Raw genomic sequence first — 27,836 nt, 5'->3', positions numbered from 1 at the left:
GCGGTTCAGGTCAGGTCATGGTGCTGGGTGCCGGGACAATTGGGGTCACAAAGATGGGATTCTGGGCAGTGGGTGTCAGGAGGATGGGATTCTAGGCAGTGGGTGTTGGGAGAAGTGGATTCTGGGCAGTGGGGGTTAGAAGAATGGGAGTCTGGGCAGTGGGTGTTGGGAGGATGGGATTCTTGGCAGTGGGTGTTGGGAGGATGGGATTCTGGGCAGTGGGTGTTGGGAGAAGTGGATTCTGGGCAGTGGGAGTAAGAAGAATGGGTGTCTGGGCAGTGGGTGTTGGGAGGATGGGATTCTTGGCAGTGGGTGTTGGGAGGATGGGATTCTGGGCAGTGGGTGTTGGGAGAAGTGGATTCTGGGCAGTGGGAGTAAGAAGAATGGGAGTCTGGGCAGTGGGTGTTGGGAGGATGGGAGTCTGGGCAGTGGGGGTTAGAAGAATTGGATTCTTGGCAGTGGGTGTTCGGAGGAGGGGATTCTGGGCAGTGGGTTTTTGGAGGATGGGAGTCTGGGCAGTGGGTTTTGGGAGGATGGGATTCTGGGCAGAGGGTGTTGGGAGGATAGGATTCTGGGCAGTGGGTGTTCGGAGGAGGGGATTCTGGGCAGTGGGTTTTGGGACGATGGGAGTCTGGGCAGTGGGTTTTGGGAGGATGGGAGTCTGGGCAGTGCGTTTTAGGAGGATGGGATTCTGGGCAGAGGGTGTTGGGAGGATGGGATTCTGGGCAGTGGGTGTTGGGAGGATGGGATTCTGGGCAGTGGGTGTTGGGAGGATGGGAGTCTGGGCAGTGAGTGTTGGGAGAATGGGAGTCTGGGCAGGGGGGGGGTAGAAGGATGGGTGTCTGGGCAGTGGGTGTTGGGAGGATGGGTGTCTGGGCAGTGTGTGTTGGGAGGATGGGAGTCTGGGCAGTGAGTGTTGGGAGGATGGGAGTCTGGGCAGTGGGTGTTGGGAGGATGGGAGTCTGGGCAGGGGGGGGGGGGGGGGGGGGTAGAAGGATGGGTGTCTGGGCAGTGGGTGTTGGGAGGATGGGTGTCTGGGCAGTGGGGGTTACAAGAATGGGTCTCTGGGTAGTGGGTGTTAGAAGGACGGGTTTCTGGGCAGTGGGTGTTAGAAGGAGGGGATTCTTGGCAGTGGGTGTTAGAAATGGGTTTCTGGGCAGTGGGTGTTGGGAGGATGGGTGTCTGGGCAGTGGGTGTTGGGAGGATGGGAGTCTGGGCAGTGGGGGTTAGAAGGATGGGATTCTGGGCAGTGGGTGTTCAGAGGATGGGATTCTGGGCAGTGGGTGTTCAGAGGATGGGTTTCTGGGCAGTGGGTGTTGGGAGGATGGGAGTCTGGGCAGTGGGTGTTCAGAAGATGGGATTCTGGGCAGTGGGTGTTCAGAGGATGGGATTCTGGGCAGTGGGTGTTCAGAGGATGGGATTCTGGGCAGTGGGTGTTGGGAGGATGGGAGTCTGGGCAGTGGGTGTTGGGAGGATAGGAGTCTGGGCAGTGGGTGTTCAGAGGATGGGATTCTGGGCAGTGGGTGTTCGGAGGATGGGATTCTGGGCAGTGGGTGTTGGGAGGATGGGAGTCTGGGCAGTGGGTGTTGGGAGGATGGGTGTCTGGGCAGTGGGTGTTAGAAGAATGGGATTCTGGGCAGTGGGGGTTAGAAGAATGGGATTCTGGGCAGTGGGTGTTGGGAGGATGGGATTCTGGGCAGTGGGGGTTAGAAGAATGGGATTCTGGGCAGTGGGTGTTGGGAGGATGGGAGTCCCGGCAGTGGGTGTTCAGAGGATGGGAGTCTGGGCAGTGGGTGTTGGGAGGATGGGATTCTGGGCAGTGGGTGTTCAGAGGATGGGAGTCTGGGCAGTGGGTGTTGGGAGGATGGGAGTCTGGGCAGTGGGGGTTAGAAGGATGGGATTCTGGGTAGTGGGTGTTTGGAGGTGGGGATTCTGGGCAGTGGGTTTTGGGAGGATGGGAGTCTGGGCAGTGGGTGTTGGGAGGATGGGAGTCTGGGCAGTGGGTGTTGGGAGGATGGGTGTCTGGGCAGAGGGTGTTGGGAGGATAGGATTCTCGGCAGTGGGTTTTGGGAGGATGGGATTCTGGGCAGAGGGTGTTGGGAGGATAGGATTCTCGGCAGTGGGTGTTGGGAGGATGGGATTCTGGGCAGTGGGTGTTGGGAGGATGGGAGTCTGGGCAGCAGGTGTTTGGAGGATGGGTGTCAGGGCAGTGGGTGTTGGGAGGATGGGTGTCTGGGCAGTGGGTGTTGGGAGGATGGGAGTCTGGGCAGTGGGGGTTAGAAGGATGGGATTCTGGGCAGTGGGTGTTCAGAGGATGGGATTCTGGGCAGTGGGTGTTCAGAGGATGGGTTTCTGGGCAGTGGGTGTTGGGAGGATGGGAGTCTGGGCAGTGGGTGTTCAGAAGATGGGATTCTGGGCAGTGGGTGTTCAGAGGATGGGATTCTGGGCAGTGGGTGTTCAGAGGATGGGATTCTGGGCAGTGGGTGTTGGGAGGATGGGAGTCTGGGCAGTGGGTGTTGGGAGGATAGGAGTCTGGGCAGTGGGTGTTCAGAGGATGGGATTCTGGGCAGTGGGTGTTCGGAGGATGGGATTCTGGGCAGTGGGTGTTGGGAGGATGGGAGTCTGGGCAGTGGGTGTTGGGAGGATGGGTGTCTGGGCAGTGGGTGTTAGAAGAATGGGATTCTGGGCAGTGGGGGTTAGAAGAATGGGATTCTGGGCAGTGGGTGTTGGGAGGATGGGATTCTGGGCAGTGGGGGTTAGAAGAATGGGATTCTGGGCAGTGGGTGTTGGGAGGATGGGAGTCCCGGCAGTGGGTGTTCAGAGGATGGGAGTCTGGGCAGTGGGTGTTCAGAGGATGGGAGTCTGGGCAGTGGGTGTTGGGAGGATGGGATTCTGGGCAGTGGGTGTTCAGAGGATGGGAGTCTGGGCAGTGGGTGTTGGGAGGATGGGAGTCTGGGCAGTGGGGGTTAGAAGGATGGGATTCTGGGTAGTGGGTGTTTGGAGGTGGGGATTCTGGGCAGTGGGTTTTGGGAGGATGGGAGTCTGGGCAGTGGGTGTTGGGAGGATGGGAGTCTGGGCAGTGGGTGTTGGGAGGATGGGTGTCTGGGCAGAGGGTGTTGGGAGGATAGGATTCTCGGCAGTGGGTTTTGGGAGGATGGGATTCTGGGCAGAGGGTGTTGGGAGGATAGGATTCTCGGCAGTGGGTGTTGGGAGGATGGGATTCTGGGCAGTGGGTGTTGGGAGGATGGGAGTCTGGGCAGCAGGTGTTTGGAGGATGGGTGTCAGGGCAGTGGGTGTTTGGAGTATGGGATTCTGGGCAGTGGGGGTTAGAAGGATGGGATTCTGGGAAGTTGGGGTTAGAAGGATGGGATTCTGAGCAGTGGGGTTAGAAGGATGGGATTCTTGGCAGTGGGGTTAGAAGGGTGGGATTCTGGGCAGTGGGTGTCAGAAAGATGTGTGTCTGGGCAGTGGGGGCTATGAGAATGGGATTCTTGGCAGTGGGTGTTGGGAGGATTGGTGTCTGGGCAATGGAGGTTAGAAGGATGGGTGTCTGAGAGATGGGTGTCTGGAAGATGGGTGTCTGGAGATGGGTGTCTGGAAGATGGGTGTCTGGAAGATGGGTGTCTGGAAAATGGGTGTCTGGAGATGGGTGTCTGGAAGAATGTAGGGTGAAGATGAGTGTCTGGAAGATGGGTGTCTGGAGATGGGTGTCTGGAGATTGATGTCTGGAAGATGGGTGTCTGGAGATGGGTGTCTGGAGATGGGTGTCTGGAGATGGGTGTCTGGAAATTGGGTGTCTGATAGATGGGTGTCTGGAAGATGGTAGGGTGAAGATGAGTGTCTGGAGATGGGTGTCTGGAGATGGGTATCTGGAGATGGGGGTCTGGGCACATGAGTACAGATAGATGACGATCATGCCAGTGGATGGCTTTACTCCTGGAATACTCACCATCTGTCATCCACTCTCTTGTCCCTCAAGTCTGTGGGGTCAGGACGGTGCGGGTCTTTACTCTGGTAGTACTGGTTTGGCTCGGTGTAGCGCCATGGCTGGATGTAGCTAAGCCACGTCTCTAGCACCTGCACCACACACAAGGCAATGAAAGTACTTCACTACACCACAGACAAGGCCATGAAAGTACTTCACTACATCACAGACAAGGCCATGAAAGTACTTCACTACATCACAGACAAGGCCATGAAAGTACTTCACTACATCACAGACAAGGCCATGAAAGTACTTCACTACATCACAGACAAGGCCATGAAAGTACTTCACTACATCACAGACAAGGCCATGAAAGTACTTCACTACATCACAGACAAGGCCATGAAAGTACTTCACTACATCACAGACAAGGCCATGAAAGTACTTCACTACATCACAGACAAGGCCGTGAAAGTTCTTCACTACATCACAGACAAGGCCATGAAAGTACTTCACTACATCACAGACAAGGCCGTGAAAGTACTTCACTACATCACAGACAAGGCCATGAAAGTACTTCACTACATCACAGACAAGGCCATGAAAGTACTTCACTAGATCACAGACAAGGCCATGAAAGTACTTCACTACATCACAGACAAGGCCATGAAAGTACTTCACTACATCACAGACAAGGCCGTGTACATACTGGGGCTCCTTTACTCAGGTAACGGCAAATTGAAAGTCAAACATGGCTTCATCATAGTAACTACATCACTGTGGACCCGTGAAGATCCGGTGTAAAATAGGTCTTCAGCAACCCCTGCTCGTCGTAAGAGTCGACTGGGATCGGCTGGTCATCTCGCTGACTTGGCTTATGCATGTCATCGTACCCCAATTTGCGTAGATCGATGCTCATGACGTCAGTCAATGGATTGTCTGGTCCAGACTCGATTATTTACAGACCGCCGTCATATAGATGGAATATTGCTGCATGCGGCGTTAAACAACAAACAAACAAACAAACAAACAAACAAACAAACATGACTGTGACATGGTGACAACAACTATCTCACCATCCGGAAAGATGAGTCCAGTGGCCATCTTTCAAAGGCGTGGCCCAGGAAGTTGTACATCTTCTTCTGTAGGATCTGAGGCACAGCAGTCCTAACATACAACACAACAGGTCAGTGCTGCACATTCATTCTCAGCTAAATGGTAAATTACACAATTGTGCTGTCCCCTGTGGAAAACCTGGTTAATATCTTAGCTGAAAATATATTTTCTGTTACAAATCATATAATGCAAGCTGAACGGCTAAATGAATACACATGTTGATGTACTTCGTTCAGTTTGTATGTTCACCAGTCTATAGTGTTGCTTATAAAGTCGTCCCCAGCCTTGTCCCCGTGCTCAGTGTGTGACTTTTCCACTGAATAATTAAATATTCTGCACATTTTTACTGCATTTTACTCTTTTTTTTCATGCGTAATGATCATGTATCATCATTACCAGCAGTTTTCAAGCAATGGTTCTGATAAAATATCTTTGGCTAGCAATATTCTACTGTCCCCGATTTTACCATCAGATACGTTGGTCACTTTTGTGTGAAGAAGTCACACACCAACTAAACAAACATTATAACACAATGTGTCAGATATGATTTGTTCAAGCATAGTCTTAACACTTTTTATCATCAATTTCTTAAAAAACTGAAAGAAAAATCATGAATCACAAAATCACAAAATTATACCAGCTGGGTACGATACTTTTCATCAGATACGTTAGCATGATTTATTGCCGCACACGCCTGATAAACTACAATATATGATGTTGTGTTTGTTACTTTCATAAAACAACGTGTCACCTATGAGAAATGTCCATCCCAAACCTTGACATGAGTATACTTTCGAAATTTCTGACCAATTCGCAAGGTTGTCATCAGATACAATTTTGTCAGATACGTTAGATAACACCAGCGACATCGGAAGATGGTCATCGAACTTCAGTAATCTCGATAAGTTGAATCTTATCAATGCACATGCGCGCCGTGCCACCTCTCTACTTCCGATTTTCAGCCAAGAACGTCCTCCAACCTGGTTTCGGTTCTCAACAATCCATCACAAATTGGTAAGTAATCTTTGCCATCTTAGTAAATGGGTCATCTGAATTGAAAGCCACCCCATAGGTGATAATTATTTGATAAAATAGATTCTGTTCATTAGGATGGAAAAAATGAATCCCTTACTGTATATTAGCAATTCCCAAAGAGCATGTTTTCCAACCTAACGTATCTGATGCCAACCTAACGTAGTTTACGAATGTAATTTAATGATTAGATATGTTTCTGAAGTGAAGACAACAACATTCTACTGATGTTTTCTGTCGGTATGCATTTCATTGATAGGAAAAGTACTATATTTTACTCAAGCTCCTGTCTAAACACCTAAATACCAACTAACGTATGTGATGATTTTTATAACGTATCTGATGAAATTAGCATATTTCACAAAGAATAAAGTATGAACATTTTTAAAGGGTGGCTATTTCATAGTGCAAACATCTCTTTCACTTCGACGACTGTTTCAGCATGTTTTTGTCTATGCTTGATTTTAGAAAATGGCGAAAACAGACGCAGAAAACCAAAAGGTGTATCGGGAAAGAAAGAAACGAAATGACAGTCAATATCTAGCCAAAGAACGTGCTCGAGTCAAAGGGTACAGAATACCAATTGATCAAATGCAAACAAAGAAAAAAAAGGCAGTTCGTGAAAGGAATAAACTCTATAGTAAAGCATACCGGGATCGAAAGAAAACACACAAACAAGCACAAGGTGCCAGCATAGTTGAGGTCACAGATGTGGTCGTTGATGCAGAAACTGACCAGGTCGACACAGTATCAAGCAGTACTGATGCATCTCGGCAGTCAAGGTCACGCCCAGGTCCTTTCTTGGTCAAAATGACTTTTCCAAATAAACAGAGAAAACCAAAACGCTCGTGTGCACTGAAAAGAGCAAATACAAAAGTAAAAGAGTTGACTGAACAACTCTCTAGCTACAAAAAGAAGCAACAGAAATGGAAGAAACGATATCAGAGGATGAAGGCGAAGTATGGGACATCCAAACAGACTAGCCGCAACAATACTGAAAATAGCTCGGATCAGACGACAGGCAGTCTTCAACAACAGTCTGAAGCAACACCTTCAACAAAAACCAGACATGATCTCCGGGAAAACGGTGTGAGTCCCAGTCACTTGCCAGCCACTGTTGTTAGACAATTAACAATGGCTAATGTACTTTTTGGAGAAATTAAAGAAAGTGTCGCAGCCAACAAAAAGCAAAGCAAAATGAATGTGATGACATCTCTTGTTGGAGGGAAAGTACTTAAGAAGTACAGATGTGTGTCGGGTTTGAACAAGGCTACAGGTTTGTCACGAAGAAGTTTATCTCGGACCACCTCTAAGGTAATAGAGATTCGAGGAAGAGCCCGTCTCACTCTCGTAAGAGAGCAGATTAAGAGACTAATTGTCTCATTCATGGAGAGAGATGATATCAGCGTATGTATGCCAGGCAAAGCAGATTCCAAGAGCCTAAATGGTGTCAAACATCAAACAAGAATAATGAATGATTATCTGTCTGAGGTGTATGCTAAGTTCAAGATTGAAAACCAGAATATGAAACTGTCTTTTGCATCATTCTGTAGGCTACGGCCCAGATACATCTTGCTCACATCACACATTTCAAGAAACACTTGCTTATGCAACAAACATCAGAATATGGCCATGAAACTCAAATGTCTGAGAAGTGTTGGATTACAAGTTCCAAAATCACCGGATATGGCGTATGACAGTGTATCCGTGGACGCAATGGATCAGATGCTGGAAACTATTCAGGATGACGTTGAATATGATGAGTGGGGGCGTGTGGATGTTGAGGGGAAAAAGAAAATGAAGGTGGTGAAGATAATAAAGAATGCCACTGACTTCAAGAATTATATGCTACTTGAATTTGCTGAGTTCCGTGACCACGTTGGAAGAGTAAAGTCGCAATATGCAGCTATCCATGAGTTGAAGGATACACTCCCAGATGGCCATATCATCATACAGATGGACTTTGCTGAGAACTTTACATGTTCCAGCATGGATGAAATCCAAAGTGCATACTGGAACCCAACAAATGTCACGCTTCACCCTGTAGTGGTATACTACAAGTTGGACAAACTGGTACACAAAAACTTTATCTATGTGTCTGACGTCAATCAGCACAACTCGACTGCGGTACTTACAATCCTAAAACGGATGTTACCTGAACTGAAAACCACTTTCCCTGATGCAACGCATGTTCACTATTGGACTGATAGCCCGTCATCACAGTACAGAAATCGGTACATGTTTGATGTCATTCTGAAGCATAAGGAGCTGTTTGGGCTTGAGGCACGTTGGAACTATTTTGAGTGTGGACACGGGAAAGGTCCATGTGATGGACTAGGAGGTGCATGTAAACGCCAGGCATCTGATGCAGTAAAACAAGGCAAAGCGACAATTCAAGATGCCCACGATTTTTATGAGTGGGCGAGACACAATCAAAAATCAATCCAATACAGATTCTACTCTACTGCTGAAGTAGAGAAGGCTGCACAGGACATAGCTACCTCTAACGCAAAGGTTGTACATGGCACAATGAAGTTGCACGCAGTCATGCAGCAGAATGGGGTTCTTTTTTCAAGAACTGTATCATGCTACTGTACAGGTTGTCTGAGCGGCAATGACTTATGTGTTGGTTGGCGCCGTCACCATGTTGACCAAACCATATCCCAGGAAACGCATGTACTGCAGCCCACACAGGCTTCTGTATCCCCTGTACCTGCTGCACCACACGTACCTGCTGCACCACATGTACCTGCTGTCCCAGTTGTTGGCAGATTTCTGGCTGCTATATATGATGGTAACTGGTTCATCGGGAAGGTTCTCGAAGTTGACATAGATGATGGCGATACCAAAATAACTTTCATGGAGAAAACACAAGACAAAGGCAAGACCTACAAGTGGCCATCTCGTCCTGATGAAATTTGGATAGAATTTGACGATGTGCTCTGCTTTATTGATGAACCGGTCGCTATTGGCAAAACAAGGCGCCAGTACAACGTAGCTGCACGTGACGTCGCCCGTATTGAGAAGGCATTCAAATGAACATTCACTTTGTATTTTTTACGATTGCCAAGATTTCAACCACAATGCCTCAAAAAGCATCAGATACGTTATGTTAGAGTTTGTGCTAAATGTCATATGGAGAAAATATAAACCTCATCTTTCATATAAATGTTTAAACTTCAGACGTTTTTAAGCCAAAGATCGGCCACTTGTGAACTTGTGTTGTTGATTCAGGTTGACATCAGATACGTCAGTTTTTGCAGTTGAAGATTATTGCTGTGTTCTCAGTAGACTAATTCTTGAAGGCCAGGGACTTGGCATGTAGTTTGTTCGATATTTGTACCAATGTTTGTTATCAAGTTATTTTTGCAAAATGAACAAACTTTCATAGCTAATACGTGTCTGTTATTATTTGCTAATATCTGTAGAAAATGTGTTTCTTGAACAGGTGTCCGCGACACTGTCCTATTTTGAGACAAATGATCCTTAGGCAATGACTTCGTTTGAAAATGATATAATATGTGGTCCTATGCAAATGACAATAGCACTTTTTGCAAGTTAATTAATGCTGTGCAATATATTTTGATTGCAATGATAACATGCAGTCTAACGTATCTGACTACAGGACATTTGACATATGTTATTTCCGTTATCATTAAAAACAACTCTGATGTAATTTGGGTCCCCCAATGATTAATTCTGAAAGCCTGAATACTGTTTTTACTGAAAATAAGTTAAGTTTTTCAATATCAAGAAATATATTTTTTAACATTTGATATGTGAAATAGACCATTTAGCTGAGAATCAGTGTGCAGTGGGCATACATCTCAGTGCTAAATAGGGCTGTTACCATTCACTCGTGTATTCGGTAGGGCTGTTACCATTCACTCGTGTATTCGGTAGGGCTGTGTATTGACCTGGATTTTGTAATGCAATATATTGCCATACTTTAACCTGTATTGTGATACGTATTGCAATATATTGCCATACTTTAACCTGTACTGCAATCTGTATTGCAATATATTGCCATACTTTAACCTGTATTGCGATACGTATTGCAATATATTGCCATACTTTAACCTGTATTGCGATACGTATTGCAATATATTGCCATACTTTAACCTGTACTGTGATACGTATAGCAATATATTGCCATACTTTAACCTGTACTGCGATACGTATTGCAATATATTGCCATACTTTAACCTGTATTGCGATACGTATTGCAAAATATTGCCATACTTTAACCTGTATTGCGATACGTATTGCAAAATATTGCCATACTTTAACCTGTATTGCGATACGTATTGCAATATATTGCCATACTTAAACCTGTATTGCGATACGTATTGCAAAATATTGCCATACTTTTACCTGTATTGCGATACGTATTGCAATATATTGCCATACTTTAACCTGTATTGCGATACGTATTGCAAAATATTGCCATACTTTAACCTGTATTGCGATACGTATTGAAATATATTGCCATACTTTAACCTGTATTGCGATACGTATTGCAATATATTGCCATACTTTAAACTGTACTGCGATACGTATTGCAATATATTGCCATACTTTAACCTGTACTGCGATACGTATTGCAATTTGTTGCAAACTTACAGTTTCATTTTCAGATACCATCAGTCCGCTATACTCTCGGTGTAGAGAGATCCGCGAACAGGCTTTCGCCTTGAGGAGCTTGATAGTCGCAATGTGTACACACTCATTGTTAAAAAGATTGTCAGAGGCAAATTGTATCAGAAAGATACTATTTTCCATCTCAATATTGATTAGGAACACATAAATATACTTATTTATAATTGCCCCAATATATTGCTACATTGACAAACGTATCACAATACGTATTGAAAATTTTCACCACAATATACGGTGTACTGGTAATACAACACACCCTTAGTATTCGATGAATCCAACCGCATCCTTTCATGAATTGAATTTGTTATTCGTGGACACAAGAATTGAATATCTAAGAAAACATTTTTTTTAACTAAAAACATCCAAAAGAACTAATCACATTCATGCATAGATTTGTTCAAAGATATTTATATTTTATTTGACAGTAATGTGGTCACTGGTCATTGTCGCATTTGAGCCGATACTAGTACCTGGATAAGTGCAGTATATAAATGTATTATATAATAATTATCAATAACACTGTCAACATGGTCAAACCATGTCAAAAACATTATCTTGTTATTGTTGCACTGAATATAATAAATAATACATCAACTGTTACTGTCTTCGTGAATAAATATTCACATCCGTGAGCCTATATTCGTGATACGTATCATATTCACCTCATAGTTTATTCGCTGCAGCCCTAGTGGTAAAGTAGACATACATTGGTTGTACAGAGCTATAGATAAACTTTTTTGTCATTTGGGTATTTTACCCAGGAGTTTGATTTTGATTGGGTATTCCACAATTGACTCCCATCCCTGTGTACTGATCGCCTACTTACCTCTTAAACTCCTCCATTGGGGGATGGATGGCTGTTTGGTAGGGGGAGGTAATCACATTGGGGGCGCTGTTTGTGAAGAAATGCAGGTACTTGATGAGGAGGCGAACCATCTTCACCTGGTTGAGACTGGGCATATAGCTGTCCTGGTTGGGAGAGAAAAATACACAAACTGACAGCAGATCCTGCTTGACTGTTGTCCCGTGGATCAACTGAAGCCAGACAAGGCCACAAACTGAGATGTCATCACTCATCCATCCAGCACATATACTGTTCCTTCCTCCCCCAAACCCAACACCTGCATCACAGAGACCTGGCAGTAATACTATAGATTAAATACTGCAATCAGAACTGTTGAATAATCTCATTAAACCCTGGCAGTAATACTATAGATTAAATACTGCAATCAGAACTGTTGAATAATCTCATTAAACCCTGGCAGTAATACTATAGATTAAATACTGCAATCAGAACTGTTGAATAATCTCATTACACCCTGGCAGTAATACTATAGATTAAATACTGCAATCAGAACTGTCGAATAATCTCATTAAACCCTGGCAACCCTGGCAGTAATACTATAGATTAAATACTGCAATCAGAACTGTTGAATAATCTCATTAAACCCTGGCAGTAATACCATATACTCGTGCTCACAACAAACAAAGAACAATCTTGCATCACAACATTCTAAAAAACAAAGTTATCATTGTGTGTAATTCTAAGAATACTAATCGATTACATCAAAACCATAATTCCTGCAATAATCCCCACAAATTCAACAGACAGCCACCCCACTGTCAGCAATCCCAAACAGTCGTTAAGTAAACCATAGCTTGTGCAAAAGCCTTTGCACATCTTCACATTTTGCCAATCGCTACATCCACTCCATGCAGATAGATTGAGGAGGTAGAAGGGACTACTTCCTGACGTGATAGAGGGCATGAAAGTCTGGGAGGAGGGTCCACACTTCTGCGGAGGGCAAGGATGGAGTATTGCCTTGGTGGCAGCCTTGTGTAGGAGTCTTGGAGAGGACCCTTGCACACAGACAGTGGTGTATCAGGTGGGAGCCTTGTGTAGGAGTCTTGGAGAGGACCCTTGCACACAGACAGTGGTGTATCAGGTGGCAGCCTTGTGCAGGAGTCTTGGAGAGGACCCTTGCACACAGACAGTGGTGTATCAGGTGGCAGCCTTGTGTAGGAGTCTTGGAGAGGACCCTTGCACACAGACAGTGGTGTATCAGGTGGCAGCCATGTGTAGGAGTCTTGGAGAGGACCCTTGCACAGAGACAGTGGTGTATCAGGTGGCAGCCTTGTGCAGGAGTCTTGGAGAGGACCCTTGCACACAGACAGTGGTGTATCAGGTGGGAGCCTTGTGCAGGAGTCTTGGAGAGGACCCTTGCACACAGACAGTGGTGTATCAGGTGGCAGCCTTGTGTAGGAGTCTTGGAGAGGACCCTTGCACACAGACAGTGGTGTATCAGGTGGGAGCCATGTGCAGGAGTCTTGGAGAGGACCCTTGCACATAGACGGTGGTGTATCAGGTGGCAGCCTTGTGTAGGAGTCTTGGAGAGGACCCTTGCACACAGACTGTGGTGTATCAGGTGGGAGCCTTGTGCAGGAGTCTTGGAGAGGACCCTTGCACACAGACAGTGGTCTATCAGATGGCAGCCTTGTGCAGGAGTCTTGGAGAGGACCCTTGCACACAGACAGTGGTGTATCAGGTGGGAGCCTTGTGTAGGACTCTTGGAGAGGACCCTTGCACACAGACAGTGGTGTATCAGGTGGCAGCCTTGTGTAGGAGTCTTGGAGAGGACCCTTGCACAGAGACGGTGATGTATCAGGTGGCAGCCTTGTGTAGGAGTCTTGGAGAGGACCCTTGCACACAGACAGTGGTGTATCAGGTGGCAGCCTTGTGTAGGACTCTTGGAGAGGACCCTTGCACACAGACAGTGGTGTATCAGGTGGCAGCCTTGTGCAGGAGTCTTGGAGAAGACCCTTGCACACAGATGGTGGTGCATCAGGTGGCAGCCTTGTGTAGGAGTCTTGGAGAGGACCCTTGCACACAGACAGTGGTGTATCAGGTGGGAGCCATGTGCAGGAGTCTTGGAGAAGACCCTTGCACAGAGACAGTGGTGTATCAGGTGGCAGCCTTGTGTAGGAGTCTTGGAGAGGACCCTTGCACACAGACGGTGATGTATCAGGTGGCAGCCTTGTGTAGGACTCTTGGAGAGGACCCTTGCACACAGAGAGTGGTGTATCAGGTGGCAGCCTTGTGTAGGAGTCTTGGAGAGGACCCTTGCACACAGACAGTGGTGTATCAGGTGGCAGCCTTGTGTAGGAGTCTTGGAGAGGACCCTTGCACACAGACGGTGATGTATCAGGTGGCAGCCTTGTGTAGGACTCTTGGAGAGGACCCTTGCACACAGAGAGTGGTGTATCAGGTGGCAGCCTTGTGTAGGAGTCTTGGAGAGGACCCTTGCACACAGACAGTGGTGTATCAGGTGGCAGCCTTGTGTAGGAGTCTTGGAGAGGACCCTTGCACACAGACAGTGGTGTATCAGGTGGGAGCCTTGTGCAGGAGTCTTGGAGAGGACCCTTGCACACAGACAGTGGTTTATCAGGTGGCAGCCTTGTGTAGGACTCTTTGAGAGGACCCTTGCACACAGACAGTGGTGTATCAGGTGGCAGCCTTGTGTAGGAGTCTTGGAGAGGACCCTTGCACAAAGACAGTGGTGTATCAGGTGGCAGCCTTGTGCAGGAGTCTTGGAGAGGACCCTTGCACAGAGACGGTGATGTATCAGGTGGCAGCCTTGTGTAGGAGTCTTGGAGAGGACCCTTGCACACAGACAGCGGTGCATCAGGTGGCAGCCTTGTGTAGGAGTCTTGGAGAGGACCCTTGCACACAGACAGTGGTGCATCAGGTGGCAGCCTTGTGTAGGAGTCTTGGAGAGGACCCTTGCACACAGACAGTGGTGAATCAGGTGGCAGCCTTGTGTAGGACTCTTGGAGAGGACCCTTGCACACAGACAGTGGTGTATCAGGTAGCAGCCTTGTGCAGGAGTCTTGGAGAGGACCCTTGCACAGAGACGGTGATGTATCAGGTGGCAGCCTTCTGTAGGAGTCTTGGAGAGGACCCTTGCACACAGACAGTGGTGTATCAGGTGGGAGCCATGTGCAGGAGTCTTGGAGAGGACCCTTGCACACAGACAGTGGTCTATCAGGTAGCAGCCTTGTGCAGGAGTCTTGGAGAGGACCCTTGCACACAGACAGTGGTGTATCAGGTGGCAGCCTTGTGTAGGAGTCTTGGAGAGGACCCTTGCACACAGACAGTGGTGTATCAGGTGGCAGCCTTGTGTAGGAGTCTTGGAGAGGACCCTTGCACATAGACGGTGGTGTATCAGGTGGGAGCCTTGTGTAGGAGTCTTGGAGAGGACCCTTGCACAGAGACGGTGATGTATCAGGTGGCAGCCTTGTGCAGGAGTCTTGGAGAGGACCCTTGCACACAGACAGTGGTGTATCAGGTGGCAGCCTTGTGTAGGAGTCTTGGAGAGGACCCTTGCACATAGACGGTGGTGTATCAGGTGGGAGCCTTGTGTAGGAGTCTTGGAGAGGACCCTTGCACAAAGACGGTGGTGTATCAGGTGGCAGCCTTGTGTAGGAGTCTTGGAGAGGACCCTTGCACAGAGACGGTGATGTATCAGGTGGCAGCCTTGTGTAGGAGTCTTGGAGAGGACCCTTGCACATAGACGGTGGTGTATCAGGTGGGAGCCTTGTGTAGGAGTCTTGGAGAGGACCCTTGCACAGAGACGGTGATGTATCAGGTGGCAGCCTTGTGCAGGAGTCTTGGAGAGGACCCTTGCACACAGACAGTGGTGTATCAGGTGGCAGCCTTGTGTAGGAGTCTTGGAGAGGACCCTTGCACATAGACGGTGGTGTATCAGGTGGGAGCCTTGTGTAGGAGTCTTGGAGAGGACCCTTGCACAAAGACGGTGGTGTATCAGGTGGCAGCCTTGTGTAGGAGTCTTGGAGAGGACCCTTGCACAGAGACGGTGATGTATCAGGTGGCAGCCTTGTGTAGGAGTCTTGGAGAGGACCCTTGCACAGAGACAGTGGTGTATCAGGTGGCAGCCTTGTGTAGGAGTCTTGGAGAGGACCCTTGCACAGAGACGGTGATGTATCAGGTGGCAGCCTTGTGTAGGAGTCTTGGAGAGGACCCTTGCACAGGAACAGTGATGTATCAGGTGGCAGCCTTGTGTAGGAGTCTTGGAGAGGACCCTTGCACACAGACGGTGATGTATCAGGTGGCAGCCTTGTGTAGGACTCTTGGAGAGGACCCTTGCACACAGAGAGTGGTGTATCAGGTGGCAGCCTTGTGTAGGAGTCTTGGAGAGGACCCTTGCACACAGACAGTGGTGTATCAGGTGGCAGCCTTGTGTAGGAGTCTTGGAGAGGACCCTTGCACACAGACAGTGGTGTATCAGGTGGGAGCCTTGTGCAGGAGTCTTGGAGAGGACCCTTGCACACAGACAGTGGTTTATCAGGTGGCAGCCTTGTGTAGGACTCTTTGAGAGGACCCTTGCACACAGACAGTGGTGTATCAGGTGGCAGCCTTGTGTAGGAGTCTTGGAGAGGACCCTTGCACAAAGACAGTGGTGTATCAGGTGGCAGCCTTGTGTAGGAGTCTTTGAGAGGACCCTTGCACACAGACAGTGGTGTATCAGGTGGCAGCCTTGTGTAGGAGTCTTGGAGAGGACCCTTGCACAAAGACAGTGGTGTATCAGGTGGCAGCCTTGTGCAGGAGTCTTGGAGAGGACCCTTGCACAGAGACGGTGATGTATCAGGTGGCAGCCTTGTGTAGGAGTCTTGGAGAGGACCCTTGCACACAGACAGCGGTGCATCAGGTGGCAGCCTTGTGTAGGAGTCTTGGAGAGGACCCTTGCACACAGACAGTGGTGCATCAGGTGGCAGCCTTGTGTAGGAGTCTTGGAGAGGACCCTTGCACACAGACAGTGGTGAATCAGGTGGCAGCCTTGTGTAGGACTCTTGGAGAGGACCCTTGCACACAGACAGTGGTGTATCAGGTAGCAGCCTTGTGCAGGAGTCTTGGAGAGGACCCTTGCACAGAGACGGTGATGTATCAGGTGGCAGCCTTCTGTAGGAGTCTTGGAGAGGACCCTTGCACACAGACAGTGGTGTATCAGGTGGGAGCCATGTGCAGGAGTCTTGGAGAGGACCCTTGCACACAGACAGTGGTGTATCAGGTAGCAGCCTTGTGCAGGAGTCTTGGAGAGGACCCTTGCACACAGACAGTGGTGTATCAGGTGGCAGCCTTGTGTAGGAGTCTTGGAGAGGACCCTTGCACACAGACAGTGGTGTATCAGGTGGCAGCCTTGTGTAGGAGTCTTGGAGAGGACCCTTGCACATAGACGGTGGTGTATCAGGTGGGAGCCTTGTGTAGGAGTCTTGGAGAGGACCCTTGCACAGAGACGGTGATGTATCAGGTGGCAGCCTTGTGCAGGAGTCTTGGAGAGGACCCTTGCACACAGACAGTGGTGTATCAGGTGGCAGCCTTGTGTAGGAGTCTTGGAGAGGACCCTTGCACATAGACGGTGGTGTATCAGGTGGGAGCCTTGTGTAGGAGTCTTGGAGAGGACCCTTGCACAAAGACGGTGGTGTATCAGGTGGCAGCCTTGTGTAGGAGTCTTGGAGAGGACCCTTGCACAGAGACGGTGATGTATCAGGTGGCAGCCTTGTGTAGGAGTCTTGGAGAGGACCCTTGCACATAGACGGTGGTGTATCAGGTGGGAGCCTTGTGTAGGAGTCTTGGAGAGGACCCTTGCACAGAGACGGTGATGTATCAGGTGGCAGCCTTGTGCAGGAGTCTTGGAGAGGACCCTTGCACACAGACAGTGGTGTATCAGGTGGCAGCCTTGTGTAGGAGTCTTGGAGAGGACCCTTGCACATAGACGGTGGTGTATCAGGTGGGAGCCTTGTGTAGGAGTCTTGGAGAGGACCCTTGCACAAAGACGGTGGTGTATCAGGTGGCAGCCTTGTGTAGGAGTCTTGGAGAGGACCCTTGCACAGAGACGGTGATGTATCAGGTGGCAGCCTTGTGTAGGAGTCTTGGAGAGGACCCTTGCACAAAGACGGTGGTGTATCAGGTGGCAGCCTTGTGTAGGAGTCTTGGAGAGGACCCTTGCACACAGACAGTGGTGTATCAGGTGGCAGCCTTGTGTAGGAGTCTTGGAGAGGACCCTTGTACAGAGACGGTGATGTATCAGGTGGCAGCCTTGTGTAGGAGTCTTGGAGAGGACCCTTGCACAGGAACAGTGATGTATCAGGTGGCAGCCTTGTGTAGGAGTCTTGGAGAGGACCCTTGCACAAAGACGGTGGTGTATCAGGTGGCAGCCTTGTGTAGGAGTCTTGGAGAGGACCCTTGCACACAGACAGTGGTGTATCAGGTGGCAGCCTTGTGCAGGAGTCTTGGAGAGGACCGTCGCACACAGGAAAGAAGTGAGGATTCCTAAAGGCTTTTGCACGAGGTATGGTTTACCTAACAACTGGTTGGGACGGTTGACAAGGAAGTAGATGTCTGTTGATAATCTAGTGATTTTTTTTGCACAGCGTGATGTTAGTAAAATGAGGACTTATGGCTTTGATGTAATAGATGTAGAGTATTCAAAGGATGTATCTCTCTTCAGCATAAATGAGGACTAAATAAAAGTGCATCTATGAGACAGCATGCTTCAGAGGATAAGGAATAAATACTTGAGAAGATAAACAGACAACACATATACATGTATTAAAACAACTGTTCACATTAACCACTGGTTCCAGGTCCATGTATCATGCTAATGTATATACATACTGAACAGAATGAAGCCTGGGTTCACTCACAAGTACCACTTACCACTTTCTACTACCATGTCAATAAATGTCAAATAAATTAGAAGTGCTCACAAACTCATCAACTGTAGCTGAATGACAACCATGATTAGACAAGTTAGAAGACTCACGGCAGGTTGAAGATACATACACATGGAAGTTGAACAGCAGCAGCAACAGCAGCAGTAGCATTTTGACTGTTTGAGAGAGAGTGTTTGTGTGCCTGTGTGTTTGCCTGTGTGTGTGCGTGTCTGTCTGTCGGTCTGTCTATGTCTATGTCTATGTGTCTGTCTGTGTCTATTTGTGTGTCCGTGTGTGTCTGTCTGTCTGTGTGTATTTCTGTGTGTCTGTATGTGACTGTGCATCAGTGCATCTGTGTCTGTCTGTCTGCATGTCTGCCTGTTTCTGACTGTATGTCTGTGCATCTGTGTCTGTGTGTGTCTGTCTGCGTATGTCTGTCTGTGTGTCTGTCTGCGTATGTCTGTCTGTGTGTCTGTCTGACTATGTCTGTGCATCTGTGTGTCTATCTGCATATGTCTGTCTGTGTGTCTGTGTGACTGTATGTCTGTGCATCTGTGTCTGCGTATGTCTGTCTGTCTGCGTTTGTCTGTCTGTCTGACTGTATGTCTGTGCATCTGTGTCTGTGCATCTGTGTCTGTGCATCTGTGTCTGCGTTTGTCTGTCTGCGTATGTCTGTCTGACTGTATGTCTGTGCATCTGTCTGCGTATGTCTGTCTGTCTGCGTATGTCTGTCTGTGTGTCTGTCTGACTGTATGTCTGTGCATCTGTGTCTGTGCATCTGTGTCTGTGTATATGTCTGTCTGACTGTATGTCTGTGCATCTGTGTCTGCGTATGTCTGTCTGTCTGCGTATGTCTGTCTGTGTGTCTGACTGACTATATCTGTGCATCTGTGTCTGTGCATCTGTGCATACGTATGTCTGTCTGCGTATGTCTGTCTGCGTATGTCTGTCTGACTGTATGTCTGTGCATCTGTGTCTGCGTATGTCTGTCTGCGTATGTCTGTCTGTGTGTCTGTCTGACTGTATGTCTGTGCATCTGTGTCTGCGTATGTCTGTGTGCGTATGTCTGTCTGCGTATGTCTGTCTGACTATGTCTGTGCATCTGTGTCTGTGCATCTGTGTCTGTGCATCTGTGTCTGTGCATCTGTGTCTGCGTATGTCTGTCTGACTGTATGTCTGTGCATCTGTGTCTGTGCATCTGTGTCTGCGTATGTCTGTCTGTGTGTCTGTCTGACTGTTTGTCTGTGCATCTGTGTCTGTGCATCTGTGTCTGCGTATGTCTGTCTGCGTATGTCTGTCTGCATATGTCTGTCTGACTGTATGTCTGTGCATCTGTGTCTGTGCATCTGTGTCTGCGTATGTCTGTCTGCGTATGTCTGTCTGACTGTATGTCTGTCTGACTGTATGTCTGTGCATCTGTGTCTGCATATGTCTGTCTGCGTATGTCTGTCTGCATATGTCTGTCTGACTGTATGTCTGTGCATCTGTGTCTGGTTGTACTTTCAGCTGTGTACATTATCCAACATGTCACATCTACAAAGCACATCCTGGCAGTGAGTTGCCACAAAGGAGCTTATTTCACAATAACCACAAATAATGAAATAAAAAAATACCATAATCTAAAAGGAGTGAAGACCTATAAATCAAGTTGCCATGGAAATCAGTCAAGTAGCAGGGTGTAGTAAAGCAGGGATGGAGACAAGCATATATATACAGCATACACAACCACTACCACTTAATTACACCCATCATTAGAAAAACACAATATTCAGATCCATCACCATGGAAACGTACACTAATGTATAGTCATTGCCATAGAAACATATATGCGAATCCACCGCTACGGTGACAAACAATAATGCGAGACTACTGTCATGAATATCCATTCCTATGGTAATATGCAATAATGTACATCCATCGCCATGGAAACATGCACAATACTCACAAACAAGTAGGCAAAAGGGTCTGGCTGATATGCTGGAGAGTGTCGGCAGTACCGCATGGGCTAAATCAGAGATGATCACATGGAGACACAACTGATGCTACGCAGACCTGTCAGCCCAACTGCATTGGATGAATTCTCCCTCATCCGAATGAGAGCAAATTTCTCCCACAAAACAGCATTATTCATTAACTTAAATATTCACCTCCATTGCCCCGTGAGAAAAAACAAAGAACAGGAAGTTTGCGATTACGGAGTTTTCCAATTTAATCAGTATGCATACATACATGTGCTACCTCCCAGTCTGCCCGGGACGCTGCCAGATAAGTGACCCTTCCTTTCCAGATAAGCGACCCTTGCTTGACCCCGATGGGCCTTCGACGAGTAGTTAACTGGTGACTAAATCCATATTGTGAATGATTTAACAATTTTAACTGTAAAGAAAACTTGGATAGTCCTTACAGTTGCCTGAAGGGTTGAACTTGAAATAAATAACCAACCGACTACTATTATTTCCTGAAATGAACTGTTCTCTTCATGTTCTAAGCATGATTACTCCTCCATAATTCAATAACAAAGATATATATATCCAGCCCAGTTATACACGCTTTATTGCTTATCAGATTTGTCAGAAACTTTGTTAAAATGTCAATATATCTCAAAGTTACGCCATTAAACTCTCGGAAATGAAAACAAATTATGACCAGCAAGCGCCGTCTCCAGAAACAACACTATGCGTGATTGGTTGATTCGGTAGTTGAAATAACAAGTTACACGATCAGGGTTAATAAAAGGGTTTCAAAGTCAAAGGTCGCTATATGGCTGGAATAATGCTGATGCGACGTTAAATTTTAACTCACTCACTCAAAGTCAAAGTTTAGGTTAAGCTCAAATTAATTTGCCTTTTGACGACATCGTGACTCGTGTGCACAGAAATATCAACATAGAACTGTATCAAATTTCGTGAGAATGTATCACGTGATTATTTTATACAAACTGGTTGGCTGATAGTTTGCTAGTGTCCCAGGTCGGCAATCTAATTTGCATACAAAAGTACGAGTCAGCCAATAAGATTGATACATGTCAAGGTCAGAAAGGTCAACAACGATAAGGCGCATTACATTCAGAAATTGTAGTGAAAGTAATAGTACTTCCAAATATGGCACACAAGGAATAGCTCAAACATTTCTGGGAAATTTATCAAGCAAAGTAGTTTGACTTTCAACAGTCTACCGCAGACAGAAAAAAAAACCAATATATTATAATGAAATAAGGGGTGACAATATTGATATTTTGGGGGGCATATTCTGTAACCAAAGTCTTGCTAAATACTGCATCATGAGGAACCCTGACAATTGGTCCGATTGCACAGCTTCAACTAGTCAAGCTTATCAATCGGTTTCAATGTCTGATATGGGACCCAGTAGATTGGGCTGGGTTCATTCTTGGAGGAGGTGAATGCAAAAGAAAATTCAGCTAGCTGTACGCATACAATAAATAATTATTTATTGTTTTAAAATATTTTGTTTTCTTAATAAAATTCATATAAAAGTAATAAATTATCTTCTTAGCTTCAATATTTAAAAAAAGTCTCCCCCTTGGGGAAGCAAATCTCCCCTGTGTCCTGATGAGGGGCTGACAGGTCTGTGGACTATGTAGTTATTATCCAAGTACAATAAATTTATCTATACAATAATACAGCACTTAAACACCCATGTAGACAAATCTGGATCCTGCAACATCTGAGTAGACAAATGTGTGTCCTGCAACATCTGAGTGGACAAATGTGTGTCCTGTAACATGAGTAGACAAATGTGTGTCCTGCAACATCTTAGAAGACAAATGTGTGTCCTGCAACATCTTAGAAGACAAATGTGTGTCCTGCAACATCTGACTAGACAAATGTGTGTCCTGCAACATCTGAGTGGACAAATGTGTGTCCTGCAACATGAGTGGACAAATGTGTGTCCTGCAACATGAGTTGACAAATGTGTGTCCTGCAACATCTGAGTGGACAAATGTGTGTCCTGTAACATGAGTAGACAAATGTGTGTCCTGCAACATCTTAGAAGACAAATGTGTGTCCTGCAACATCTGAGTAGACAAATGTGTGTCCTGCAACATGAGTAGACAAATGTGTGTCCTGCAACATCTGAGTGGACAAATGTGTGTCCTGCAACATGAGTAGACAAATGTGTGTCCTGCAACATCTAAGTGGACAAATGTGTGTCCTGCAACATGAGTGGACAAATGTGTGTCCTTCAACATGAGTAGACAAATGTGTGTCCTGCAATATCTGAGTAGACAAATGTGTGTCCTGCAACATCTGAGCGGACAAATGTGTGTCCTGCAACATCTGAGTGGACAAATGTGTGTCCTGCAACATCTTAGAAGACAAATGTGTGTCCTGCAACATCTTAGAAGACAAATGTGTGTCCTGCAACATCTGACTAGACAAATGTGTGTCCTGCAACATGAGTAGACAAATGTGTGGCCTGCAACATCTGAGTGGACAAATGTGTGTCCTGCAACATCTGAGTAGACAAATGTGTGTCCTGCAACATCTTAGAAGACAAATGTGTGTCCTGCAACATCTGAGTGGACAAATGTGTGTCCTGCAACATCTGAGTAGACAAATGTGTGTCCTGCAACATCTTAGAAGACAAATGTGTGTCCTACAACATCTGAGTAGACAAATGTGTGTCCTGCAACATCTGAGTGGACAAATGTGTGTCCTGCAACATCTGAGTAGACAAATGTGTGTCCTGCAACATCTTAGAAGACAAATGTGTGTCCTGCAACATCTGAGTGGACAAATGTGTGTCCTGCAACATCTGAGTAGACAAATGTGTGTCCTGCAACATCTTAGAAGACAAATGTGTGTCCTGCAACATCTTAGAAGACAAATGTGTGTCCTGCAACATCTTAGAATGTGTGTCCTGCAACAACTGGTTTGGTAAGTGTGACAGCAGCTTCACATATGCCCTCAACCTTCCCACATTTCTGACCTCTGACATCTTTTCATGGTTCTAATCCTATCATTATCAGTTCCAAGGCAAGGCATCAGTGGGAGACAGACATCACACACTGACAGAGCTCATTCCAGACAAGACATCAGTAGGTGGCAGACATCACGCACTGACAGAGCTCATTCCAGACAAGACATCAGTGGGTGACAGACATCACACACTGACGGAGCTCATTCCAGACAAGACATCAGTAGGTGGCAGACATCACACACTGACAGAGCTCATTCCAGACAAGACATCAGTAGGTGGCAGACATCACACACTGACAGAGCTCATTCCAGACAAGACATCAGTAGGTGGCAGACATCACACACTGACAGAGCTCATTCCAGACAAGACATCAGTGGGTGACAGACATCACACACTGACAGAGCTCATTCCAGACAAGACATCAGTGGGAGACAGACATCACACACTGACGGAGCTCATTCCAGACAAGACATCAGTAGGTGGCAGACATCACACACTGACAGAGCTCATTCCAGACAAGACATCAGTGGGTGACAGACATCACACACTGACGGAGCTCATTCCAGACAAGACATCAGTAGGTGGCAGACATCACACACTGACAGAGCTCATTCCAGACAAGACATCAGTGGGAGACAGACATCACACACTGACAGAGCTCATTCCAGACAAGACATCAGTAGGTGGCAGACATCACACACTGACAGAGCTCATTCCAGACAAGACATCAGTAGGTGACAGACATCACACACTGACGGAGCTCATTCCAGACAAGACATTAGTAGGTGGCAGACATCACACACTGACAGAGCACATTCCAGACAAGACATCAGTAGGTGGCAGACATCACACACTGACGGAGCTCATTCCAGACAAGACATCAGTGGGAGACAGACATCACACACTGACAGAGCTCATTCCAGACAAGACATCAGTGGGAGACAGACATCACACACTGACAGAGCTCATTCCAGACAAGACATCAGTAGGTGGCAGACATCACACACTGACGGAACTCATTCCAGACAAGACATCAGTGGGAGACAGACATCACACACTGACAGAGCTCATTCCAGACAAGACATCAGTAGGTGGCAGACATCACACACTGACAGAGCTCATTCCAGACAAGACATCAGTAGGTGGCAGACATCACACACTGACGGAGCTCATTCCAGACAAGACATCAGTAGGTGGCAGACATCACACACTGACAGAGCTCATTCCAGACAAGACATCAGTAGGTGGCAGACATCACACACTGACAGAGCTCATTCCAGACAAGACATCAGTAGGTGGCAGACATCACACACTGACGGAGCTCATTCCAGACAAGACATCAGTAGGTGGCAGACATCACACACTGACAGAGCACATTCCAGACAAGACATCAGTAGGTGGCAGACATCACACACTGACGGAGCTCATTCCAGACAAGACATCAGTAGGTGGCAGACATCACACACTGACAGAGCTCATTCCAGACAAGACATCAGTGGGTGACAGACATCACACACTGACAGAGCTCATTCCAGACAAGACATCAGTAGGTGGCAGACATCACACACTGACAGAGCTCATTCCAGACAAGACATCAGTAGGTGGCAGACATCACACTGACGGAACTCATTCCAGACAAGACATCAGTAGGTGGCAGACATCACACACTGACAGAGCTCATTCCAGACAAGACATCAGTAGGTGACAGACATCACACACTGACAGAGCTCATTCCAGACAAGACATCAGTAGGTGGCAGACATCACACACTGAGGGAGCTCATTCCAGACAAGACATCAGTAGGTGGCAGACATCACGCACTGACAGAGCTCATTCCAGACAAGACATCAGTAGGTGGCAGACATCACACACTGAGGGAGCTCATTCCAGACAAGACATCAGTAGGTGGCAGACATCACACACTGACAGAGCTCATTCCAGACAAGACATCAGTAGGTGGCAGACATCACACACTGACAGAGCTCATTCCAGACAAGACATCAGTTGGTCACAGACATCACACACTGACAGAGCTCATTCCAGACAAGACATCAGTTGGTCACAGACATCACACACTGACAGAGCTCATTCCAGACAAGACATCAGTAGGTGACAGACATCACACACTGACGGAACTCATTCCAGACAAGCCATCAGTGGGTGGCAGACATCACACACTGACGGAACTCATTCCAGACAAGCCATCAGTGGGTGGCAGACATCACACACTGACAGAGCTCATTCCAGACAAGACATCAGTTGGTGACAGACATCACACACTGACGGAGCTCATTCCAGACAAGACATCAGTGGGTGACAGACATCACACACTGACAGAGCTCATTCCAGACAAGACATTAGTTGGTGACAGACATCACACACTGACAGAGCTCATTCCAGACAAGACATCAGTAGGTGGCAGACATCACACACTGACAGAGCTCATTCCAGACAAGACATCAGTAGGTGGCAGACACCACACACTGACAGAGCTCATTCCAGACAAGACATCAGTAGGTGGCAGACATCACACACTGACAGAGCTCATTCCAGACAAGACATCAGTAGGTGACAGACATCACACACTGACAGAGCTCATTCCAGACAAGACATCAGTAGGTGGCAGACATCACACACTGAGGGAGCTCATTCCAGACAAGACATCAGTAGGTGGCAGACATCACACACTGACGGAGCTCATCCCAGACAAGACATCAGTAGGTGGCAGACATCACACACTGACAGAACTCATTCCAGACAAGACATCAGTAGGTGGCAGACATCACACACTGACGGAGCTCATTCCAGACAAGACATCAGTAGGTGGCAGACATCACACACTGACAGAACTCATTCCAGACAAGACATCAGTGGGTGACAGACATCACACACTGACGGAGCTCATTCCAGACAAGACATCAGTAGGTGGCAGACATCACACACTGACGGAGCTCATTCCAGACAAGACATCAGTAGGTGGCAGACATCACACACTGACGGAGCTCATTCCAGACAAGACATCAGTAGGTGGCAGACATCACACACTGACGGAGCTCATTCCAGACAAGACATTCAACTATGGCAACACTAACTTCTTAGTAGACCCACTCAACCATGGCAAACCTGACTTCTTAGAAGACCCACTCAACCATGGCAACACTAACTTCTTAGAAGACCCACTCAACCATGGCAACACTAACTTCTTAGTAGACCCACTCAACCATGGCAACACTAACTTCTTAGTAGACCCACTCTACCATGGCAACACTAACTTCTTAGTAGACCCACTCAACCATGGCAACACTAACTTCTTAGTAGACCCACTCAACCATTGCAACACTAACTTCTTAGAAGACCCACTAAACCATGGCAACAGTAACTTCTCAGTGGACCCATTCAACCATGGCAACACTAACTTCTTAGTAGACCCTCAACCATGGCAACACTAACTTCTTAGTAGACCCTCAACCATGGCAACACTAACTTCTTAGTAGACCCTCAACCATGGCAACACTAACTTCTTAGTAGACGGCATACGGTCCACTGGAACCATGGCATTACTAAGTTCATTGCAGACACACTCAAGTAGAAGTTGCTAGGATACGGTCCACTCCAGGAAATACTTAGTTCATTGAAGGCACTCTCAAGTAGAAGTTGCTAGGATACGGTCCACTCCAGGCAATACTAAGTTCATTGAAGGCACACTCAAGAAGAAGTTGCTAGGATACGGTCCACTCCAGGCAATACTAAGTTCATTGCAGGCACACTCAAGTAGAAGTTGCTAGGATACGGTCCACTCCAGGCAATACTAAGTTCATTGAAGGCACACTCAAGAAGAAGTTGTTAGCATACGGTCCACTCCAGGCAATACTAAGTTCATTGCAGACACACTCAAGTAGAAGTTGCTAGGATACAGTCCACTTCAGGCAATACTAAGTTCATTGAAGGCACACTCAAGTAGAAGTTGCTAGGATACGGTCCACTCCAGGCAATACTAAGTTCATTGCAGACACACTCAAGAAGAAGTTGCTAGGATACAGTCCACTTCAGGCAATACTAAGTTCATTGAAGGCACACTCAAGTAGAAGTTGCTAGGATACGGTCCACTCCAGGCAATACTAAGATCTTGGCTAACACCCAAGTAAGAGTGGCTAGGATACGGCCCACTCCAGGCAATACTAAGATCTTGGCTAACACCCAAGTAAGAGTGGCTAGGATACGGTCCAAAGTAACCAAGGTGACACAAAGACATACTTACAAAGGATGCATGAGGAAAGGATGTTTTTTCGGTGTCCACTGGATTCTGATTCAACCAAAACTCTGCCAACACCTGGAGCAGGAATACAGTTAGGGTTAGGGTTACAGGTCATGTTAATACACATGTGAAGACTGTTTGAATTCAGTCATGTGATGTCAGCAGTGTGAATTCAGT

At 46.9% G+C, this 27,836-nt stretch overlaps 1 protein-coding gene across 2 annotated transcripts in view; it reads right to left on the bottom strand.

The window, feature by feature from the left end:
• The window catches only part of LOC124126743 (sphingomyelin phosphodiesterase 4-like), a 51,755-nt gene that overhangs the window by 8,352 nt on the left and 15,567 nt on the right, over nt 1-27,836 (bottom strand). The window contains exons 7-11 of one of the 2 annotated variants that reach the window (XM_048385211.1): nt 27,663-27,734; nt 20,409-20,468; nt 11,559-11,701; nt 5,002-5,092; nt 3,950-4,077 (exon numbers count right to left, since the gene is read on the bottom strand). In XM_048385211.1, coding sequence (XP_048241168.1) covers nt 3,950-4,077; nt 5,002-5,092; nt 11,559-11,701; nt 20,409-20,468; nt 27,663-27,734 — 494 coding nt within the window. The remainder of the gene's footprint in view (nt 1-3,949; nt 4,078-5,001; nt 5,093-11,558; nt 11,702-20,408; nt 20,469-27,662; nt 27,735-27,836) is intronic. The other variant, XM_048385212.1, reaches the window with a different exon arrangement.

Source organism: Haliotis rufescens, unplaced genomic scaffold (assembly GCF_023055435.1).
Source record: "Haliotis rufescens isolate VD_foot unplaced genomic scaffold, xgHalRufe1.0.p SCAF_56, whole genome shotgun sequence".
NCBI lineage: Eukaryota > Metazoa > Mollusca > Gastropoda > Lepetellida > Haliotidae > Haliotis > Haliotis rufescens.
Note: the sequence above shows the minus strand (reverse complement) of the source record. Positions and strands in the feature narration are given on the sequence as shown.